This window comes from Sorghum bicolor, chromosome 6 (assembly GCF_000003195.3).
Source record: "Sorghum bicolor cultivar BTx623 chromosome 6, Sorghum_bicolor_NCBIv3, whole genome shotgun sequence".
NCBI classification, from domain to species: Eukaryota; Viridiplantae; Streptophyta; class Magnoliopsida; order Poales; family Poaceae; genus Sorghum; species Sorghum bicolor.
Window position 1 is genome coordinate 56,941,365 of NC_012875.2, and position 9,004 is coordinate 56,950,368.

The 9,004-nt window shown below is 45.5% G+C and overlaps 1 protein-coding gene across 1 annotated transcript; it reads right to left on the minus strand.

Annotated features, from left to right (window-relative positions):
• On the minus strand, positions 104 to 6,456 carry LOC8066825 (homeobox-leucine zipper protein ROC2). Its single transcript, XM_002448518.2, has 11 exons — positions 5,852 to 6,456; positions 4,516 to 4,802; positions 3,860 to 3,977; positions 2,639 to 3,289; positions 2,403 to 2,504; positions 2,107 to 2,307; positions 1,772 to 1,946; positions 1,367 to 1,638; positions 1,182 to 1,277; positions 667 to 1,085; positions 104 to 570 (listed from the first exon to the last, which is right to left on the minus strand). Exons 1-10 carry the CDS (start codon positions 5,939 to 5,941, stop codon positions 708 to 710), a joined length of 2,370 nt encoding a protein of 789 aa, XP_002448563.2. The 5' UTR covers positions 5,942 to 6,456; the 3' UTR covers positions 104 to 570; positions 667 to 707.

Here is a 9,004-nt window from a genome sequence, read left to right on the forward strand (position 1 = left end):
AAAAACTCTGGCAAGGAACAAAAGGCCGAAAGCAGGAATGATATTGAGAGCTGGCATTCCATGGCCATATCACTAAATTAATTCAGAACCTAAAGCTGCAAAATAGCATCGAAGACATTCAACAATAACGCAAGTATGCATGCAACCACGTTACAGACACGTTTGGTACTGAAATGATGGCTAGACATTAAGAAGCACTGCAGAAGTATAAAACCTAAGGGAAACAAATCTCTATTTGGGGAATCCAGGATACTGAAAGTCTGAACAACTGCAGCAACAGCACAAATTACATGCTAAATAACGGTTTTGTACTCCACAAGAGAAGAAAAAGAAGCCTAAATTCAGAGGTAGCAGCATCCGAGAGGCCAACATGAAGAGGAAGTCAATACCCGAACCAACTACCCTTGCGTAGTGGTGACTCATTTTCTTCGGTGACTGAAATGGAATAATACCCAGAAATTCTGGGAAAACTAGGCGAAAAATAACCCAAACTATGAGCACCACATGGCAAGGAGAGTCTGAGGTGCGTTCTTGACTTCCCACTGATGAAAGCTCTAAAATTTGCTGCTCCTGCAAAGGCATTGATGATCAGATTTCATCAGTATTCAGACTAAACAATAAGATGAAATCTGGCACGACCTTAATGTGATTTGGTTTTGTGCATACCTTCAATGCAAAGGATAAGAACACTGTTTGATTCAACAAAGTTACTGCTGGGGATTGCTCTCGCCAGAGACCGCCGCCTTGATGCGCTCCACGGTGCAGGCGATGAGGCTGTTCACTGTCGCCACCGACCCCAGGGAGAGCTTGGCTGTGGGGACGGAGTCGACCAGTATCTGGAACGCCACCGTCAGGAGCGATCCACCTGAGCCAACACCACCATCGCCTTGCATGTTGCTGCCTGCCGGACCGTCAGGAAGGATGGCAAAGCCAGAGGGTAGGAGTGCCACATAGTCAGGGTCGCCGCCATTGAGGACCACGTTCATCGCGACCACATCCACTGGCGCATAGATGACGTACGAGCCTGATGCGTCAGTGCAGCTCTCTTGCAGGATCAGCATGTTGCTTTGGTTCGAGTTGGTGCTCTGTGACGATAACGCAGAAGCAAACAGTCAACATGTTAGAAGGCAAGCGTTATCACATGCATCGATGAATGACAAGGCCAAACTCATCATGCTTACATTGACACGAAGAAGCGAGACGCAGTTGCCATGATCGCGGCCATTGGCGATGTGAGCCATTTCTTGAACAACACCGCCATTGGAGAGGATGTCCCACTGCAAAAAAGAAAAAGAAATGCGGTTCACACAGTGTTCTGGAATGTATTCAAGATGAACGAGATTGTTAGGTATGGGTGTGTGCGTGCCTCGCTGCGAGAGCTTTCATCACGAAGGAAGTCGAAGACACGCTTGGGCGGGACGGGGAGCCAGAAAGAGGTGGCAGCGTTGAGGACTATGCCCGGTGGCCTGCCAGGGTCGTCGACGCTCTTCCTGGTCATGACACGGACGTCCTCAGCACCACTGCCTGAGAGCGTAGTCCACTGGTGTGCAGCTGAGGCCGTCACTCCACCGCAGAAGCTCATCACCATCCTCTCAGCCAGCTTCAGCATGCTCTTTCTCCCCTCCGTGCTCGTGATCACTGCAGCAAATGATTTTTCTCATAAGGATCTAAACTTTTTTTGTGGGGGGGGGGGGGATTCAATTAGATAAATAGATCAGTATTTGTATATATGATACACTGCAATGCATTGTACAGACTACAAAGAGCTTACCACCAATATCACTAGTCGGAATGTTGCTGGCCATGACACTGGCAAGGCGCTCGCACTGGCGATCTAGCGTTCCAACCCACCGGCGTGCTCCAAAGGCAAGCCCTGAGTTAACCAGCAGTTTGTAGATGTTGTGCACTGACCTGTCGTCCACCTCGACGTGCTCCACCCAGGTCACCTGATCATACATATGGAATTATGGACACAGTACAATGTACTACAAGTATCAGTTTTTCAGGTAATACAGTACACACTCACGATTAGCCTCTGAACCATCAGCTACTGAGAATGTGTGAATTGTGAAAACTGAAAATTTCAATCATAGAAAGACTACAAACCTTTGAGTAGCCATTAGGCATTTCCTGGATCAGACATCCTGAAGGCCGGCGCCGGCACTTGAGGACTGAGTTGGGGCGCAGGCTGTCCAGCGAGACGTCGACGACGGCCCATGATCCATCAGCATTCTGCTTGCAGTATCTCACGAAATAGCTTTCCCTGGTCGGCACCAGTGGGGAAGGTACCTGAAACTCAACTGACATCTGCAAAATGCGCAACATGCATGGGACATGTCTAGCTTCAGCAATCAACAGATGACATCAAACTAGCTATGCATCCCAAATTTCAGAACACGCACCACTTGCAATGCACCATTGTAGTTCCCCGCCACGCCAGTGGACAGCACCTCCAGCGTCACAGCTCTCGACACGATGCTCGAGAACACCGTCGCATACTGATTCTGCACATAGAGAAATTGAATTAAAATTCAGAAGTTTAGAGCCAGCAATCAGATCAAATATCCTGATGTTTTATTGAAAAGAACTGTGCAAGCAAAACAATTGTACTCATTGCACATTGATCACATGTACATACCACGTCCATGAGGATCTCGACGAGGTTGGCATGGGTCATGATGACGACGGAGCTGTCGCGCGATGCCTCTGACTTGAACCCGTACTGCTTTGGGCCGAGCCCGCCGGGGAACATGTGCGCGTACTCCTCCTCGTTCAGCGTTTCAGCAGATCCATCAAGGCCCGGCGCGTTCCACAGCGGCTCGTCCAGCTGCGCCATCCGGACCAGCTCCTCCATGGCCGTGACGGCCAGCTCCACGATCATAGGCTTGTCGGCATCCGACTGCGGCACGGCACCCCTCAGCAGGTCCACAGCGACACCGCCGCCGAACATGTCGACAGCGCCATACGCAGCGGCACCCCCCACGCCGCCACCGATGTCCAGCGGCGACGGGCGTGCCCCGGCGAGCGGGCTGGACAGCACGGGGAAGGACACCATGGGCTTGCCCACGTACTTGGCGGCGATGGCGGAGATCCTGTCGATCTCCTCCCGGAGCCGCGCGTTCTCGACGCGGAGGTGGTGCTCGTCGAAGGACATCTCGCCGAGCGCCGCCGGCCCGCCGCAGTTGGGGCAGGACGCGCTGCTGAGGGCCTCCTTGTACCTCATGTTCTCGGCGCGCAGCTTCTCGTTCTCCGCCCTCAGCTGCGAGTTCTCATGCCGCTCGTGCTGGTTCTGCAAATCGATCCACACGCCATGGATCACGGTAAGCTTGCGATCCATGATGGAGCGTCTCTCTACTACTGCACGGATTAGCTGTTTGTTGTCCACTACACTAACTAATATATAAACCATTCATAATGCTTGGTAATCGGCAGCTTTTGCTGATCGAGTCAGGTGAGCAGTGCTGTAAACGTCTGCCTTGCCAGGTAGGAGTCAGCAGCAGCAGCAGCAGCCAGGAAGACATGCATGATGCATGGGGTGGGGTTTGACCATGGCTGGTGCCAGCCACGGCCTGGCAGGGCTGCGGCAGCACATTTGGCAGGGCGCATGCAGAAGAGGACATGGGTGTGTGGCCTAGCTTTTGTCCAGTTATAGTAATAGGCCATGAATGCTGCTTGCCAGACGCTAGGTCAGAAGCTTAAATGAAGTGGTTGTGACGACGCTCGCGCGCGCACGGCCGGCCGGCCGGCGCGCCTACCTCTTGCAGTTGAGCACAGCCCCAAAATTTCCCCATCAAAATGCAGTCCCTTTATTACTGATCCAGAGAAAGGATCAGAGAGAGAGATTAGTCAAGATGATCACCTTCATTTGCGTGCGCTTGTTCTGGAACCAGAACTTGACCTGGAGGGGCTCCAGCCCCAGCTCCCGGCTCAGCTCCTTGCGCTGCTTGTCGTCCGGGTGCGGGCATTCCTTGAAGAAACTGGTTATCCATTGAATCGATCAATTTCCAAGTAATAAAAGATGAGTATTTTTGTGAGTGACGACGAATTAATTCATGTTTCTAGAAAATATGGAATAAACGAGCAAGAGCATGGAAAGTTCAGTGTGAACGCCAAAGCCTTCTCTTCTCGAATGCTATTATATATGTTTCTTTTTTTGGTTTTGCTTCGAGAAGGAGAGCTAAAGAACAAAAACCGTTTGCATGGGTCAACGAATACAATACTTTTGTGAAGGAGAAGGATATGGATCGACGAGCAAGAACTCAATTTGACTTGTGCGTAAGCTTACATCAGTAGTCTCAGCTCAGTGAATGCTAGTAACCGAACTTGATGACCAGCTTGTCCTCTCTCTCTCCTTATTAAATTCAGTAAACCAACAACATTTTATGCGTATCTTTTTTTTAACTAAACATTGACAGGCAAAAGTCAATGCAAAATTAATCACCAAGACATATATATCCGAGAACAATCTATGCAAAATTAATGAAGAAAAGCAAGTAGATCAGTGTCGTTACGTACGCTTCCATCTCCTGGATCTGGTGCTGGGTGTGGCGGTGGTAGCGTTTCTTCTTGCTGGGTCGCTGGTTGGGGTCCTGGTCGTCAACGGAGACGCCGTCCACGTTCTCACTGCCGGACTTGCTCTCAAACTCGTCGCCCCCCATCAACGGATCGGACCCCCGGCCGCCGCCGCTGCGGCCCATGTTGTCGCCGCTCTCTGCCGTCGTCGCCGGGATCTGGTCCAGCAGGTGCTGCTGCTGCAGCGCCTGCTGGAGCTGGAGCTGCTGCTGGCTGTCCAGCAGGTTCGGCTGCAAGCAATTAAGGAAGGGGAAACAGCTCAACATCAGCTTGTTTTCTTTGTACCGTTTGCACAAACGAGTTGGAATTAATATAAGCAATTAAGTGGCAGAGATCGGCGACTGGGACGTTTGCCTGTTGAGGCATATATGTTCCGTGCGTTTCATCGCTCGTCGCCATTAATTTGTAGCTGGACTGGAGGACATGGGGGAAAAGTTTTCAAGGGACGACAAGACAGCAGAATCGAAAATATTTCGTGCAAGAGCAAAAGGAAAAATTTTCAAGAGAATGTACTGACGGATCCAATAGTAATTTAGGGATGAAATGGAAGGGTCCCTCTCCAAGGTATAAATCGGGAAGGAAATCAATTTTTTTGGGGGGTTCGTTTGGTACACATGTAGGACTGGAAGAGATGTGTGAAAGCAAAGCTAGGAAGAAGAAGAAAAGGTAGGTTTCTTGTCCCAAGGGCCACAGCCCACAAGTGAAGAGCTGGAAGAAGCTAGCAACGCAACTACTAACAACCTACCCGTTGATTTGTGTGTGTGTGTGTGTGTGTGAATTGTGATGAGCAGGGGATCCAAGTCTTCACTCTTGCCCAAGCTGATGGCCCATTCATCTGCCCCTTTATATAGGAGGATCGAGCAATGGGGCTCATGCACTCTGATGACCTAATCTATGTGTGAACAACAGCAGCCAACTAAGTACTAGACATAGATACACCTCTCTCTCTCTCTCTCTCTCTCTCTCTCTCTCTCTCTCTCTCTCTCTCTCTCTCTCTCCAGAGAGACTTCTCAGTTTCCAAGGAAAAAGGTAATCCTTGCAGGATCAGTACATGCATATTGTACTCCTCTAATCCTAGTACTGATGAGACTGAGTCCTCAAATCAAACGAAGAAAAATTTACCCAGAGAAAAAAAAAAGAGAGCACAAAAAAATACAAGAGAACAACGAGTTCGAAAACTTCGAATTTTCCCAAAGAAAAAGAGAGAATCGAAGAAGCTAATAAAAGCACACCCTTTCGATCTCAGCAATCCCAAAGAAAGACAGAAAACTGAGATTACCTGGCTGAGCGAGAGTGCCGACGAGGAGCCGTACGCGGCGGCGCTGTTCCGGACGATCATCGGCGGCATGTGCCTCGCCGGGATCATCATTTCTCCTCTCGCGACCTCTCAAACCCTGATTCTTATTGCCTCCTCACTAGCTGCTTCCCATTTATTCACTGGCACATGCGTAGTATATCTCCCTCACAACCCAAGAAAACAGGCGGCGCCAATCCTATTCCTATATGGAGATGTATACCTTGCCTGCCAAGTAACAGCACGACCAGCAACAGATCTAGCGACAAGGTAGCCCAGAGAAGCTTCACTGCGAGCTGGCTGGCAGTGAGATCTAGCAGATACAGGAACTATATATGTTTGTGTGCCTCTGCAAAAATAGAACTCTGATCGATCTCTGCCTGCTGCAGCTCTCAAGATCGATGTGATGCGGCAAAACTTTGCAAGCTCAGAAGGGTAGCTAGCAGGAGGTGTGTGGCGAGAGGGAGGAGGCCTTGAGAACGAAGCTAAGCGGCGGCCATGGAAGGGGGAGGAGAGGAAGAGGAAGGGGAGGGGAACGGACGGAGGTGGAAGAGAATGTGGAGAAGGGAGGAAGGAGTTATTGCGGACGAGTGTTGAGGTGGTGCAATCCGCATTTATTGAGAGGCCGTATCGTAATTGCTAGCAGAGCGAGAGAGAGACGGATGCATGATTTTTTATTATTATATATTTCTATTTCTACAAGTATATTGGGGCCTTGTTTAGTTCCCAAAAAATTTTGCAAAATTTTTCAGATTCTCCATCACATCAAATCTTTAGACGCATGCATGAAGTATTAAATATAGACGAAAATAAAAACTAATTGCACAGTTTGGACGAAATTGACGAGACGAATATTTTGAGACTAGTTAGTTCATGATTAGACAATATTTATCAAATACAAACGAAAGTGCTACTATTTCTATTTTGCAAAAAAAATTGGAACTAAACAAGGCCTGGTATAGTACTTGTATATAAGGAGAAACATGCACGATATGTCATGTGTTTTGGATTTATTGGACGTCGTCATATGTAGTTTTTTTGGCAAATGAATGTGAAAATGAACGTTCATGTATCTGCATGACATATATATTAATTTATTTTCGAGCTATGTATAGTCATCATGAAGGAGAGGAGAAAATAAAGGCTGGCAAGTCGATGATCATGCATTTCCATGTAGAGATAGACTTATATATCATTTAGTACTGTAACTCGAATAAAAAAATACTAACTACTCCTTATTTTTTAAGTAACGAGATCGATCGTTTAAACTTTGACTAAATTTATATAAAAAATGTTATCTATTATTATATAAAATAAATATTATTAAATTAGTTATAGAATATATGTTTGTTATAGAATACAGTTTTATTATAAATTTATTTAAAGATATAAATACTAATATTATTTACTATAAATCTAATTAAATTTAAATTAGTTTGACCGGTTTCATAGTTACATTCTTTTATAGGCTAAGAGGGTAATATCAGTCTATTTTTCAATTGTCTTATTAGTCAATTAATCGCGGCTACGATATAGTACTTCGGCAGGTGGTACGTTTTCTGCTGAATACTCAGTACATTGACAAATGTTTCAGATTAGATAACCGGCGTAATTACTGAGTGATGGAGAGAGGAAAGTTCCAGATAGCCATGGATATACATAGCGTCTCTTCAGTTCTGGCCAAAGGATAAGAGCCATGCTAGGACACTCAGCCAGTGTCAATGTATAGTTTCATGGTACAGTTACCAAGACTATAAACTAGATAATCGAGCCATATGAGTTTCATGAGGATGAAACTTCTCTCTCATCTGATGAAACTCCTTCATTTAATGACCCTGCCAAGTCAGCAATTTTGCTTATGTGACACCCTATTTAATGTGCATGACACTCTCATGAAACATGCATTGAGACTAGCCTCACAATGCAAAACTCTATCATAGAGTCTAAGACAATTAATTACATATTATTTATGATATTTTGTTGATATGTCATTATATTTATTGAAGAAAAAGATAGAAAAAATAAGACTCCAAGTCTTATTTAGACTCTAAGTCCACATTGTTCGAGGTAATAAATAACCTTAGACTCTATGATAGAGTCTGCATTGTGAGTGCCCTTTAGGCCATCCTCGACGGCGGATTTCATGACTCAATTTTTAACGCAGTCATATTTAGAAATAGTGCAGAAGAGTTTTATTAGAATAAAACTTTATCTCATAAAATTTTTATCATCTCTCTTCATCAATACAATGTTACATCAGCATATTTAATATGTATAAAACTTTAATAAAACTTCATTAAAACTAACTTTAAACACAGCTCCGGCATGTTGCTGACGGAGGGAGTACTTGTTAAAAGATCCATTTCTTTAGTTTTAACTTTTTCCTGGCGCCATATACTGCTACACGCCAATAGTGCACCCATCCATGCAGAGGTTTGACTCGATCGTTATATCCCTCCGTCAAGATGAAATTGGGGATACATGTGTTAGACAAGGGCGTTGTTTAGTTCCCTCAGAGATCCAAAAAGTTTTCAAGATTCTCCGTCACATCGAATCTTGCGGCAAATGCATAAATCATTAAATATAAACAAAAATAAAAACTAATTACACAATTTGTTTGTAAATCGCGAGATAAATCTTTTGATCATAGTTAGTTCATGATTAGACAATATTTGTCAAATAAAAACTAAAGTGTTATAATAGCGAAATCCGAAATTTTTCGAAACTAAACAAGGCCAAGGATAAAAAAACAAGACGAAGGACTTCCACAAAATACGTAATTCTCATTTGCAGTATACACAACAGACGACCGGCAAGATGAAATCCGTGCAAATGATCCAATTTAATTTGTTTGAGGGGTTTCTCTCTTTAAAAAAAAAAGTTATGAGTTTCCAGAGGAACGGGCGAAGAGATCGATGCATGGTTCACTGCAACGGAGTGCATGCAGTCCTGGAGTGTAGTACTGTTTCCATGCCGCGGCACGGCACGGCACGGCTTCTTGCCGTGCGTGTGGGTCCCATTTTTTGCAAAGGAAACATAACTTTTTCCTGCTCAGAAAATAATAAAGTAGTGAAAGAAGATTACTAGGTCTTGTTTAGTTTTAAATTTTTTTTGATTTTTGATACTATAGTATTTTCG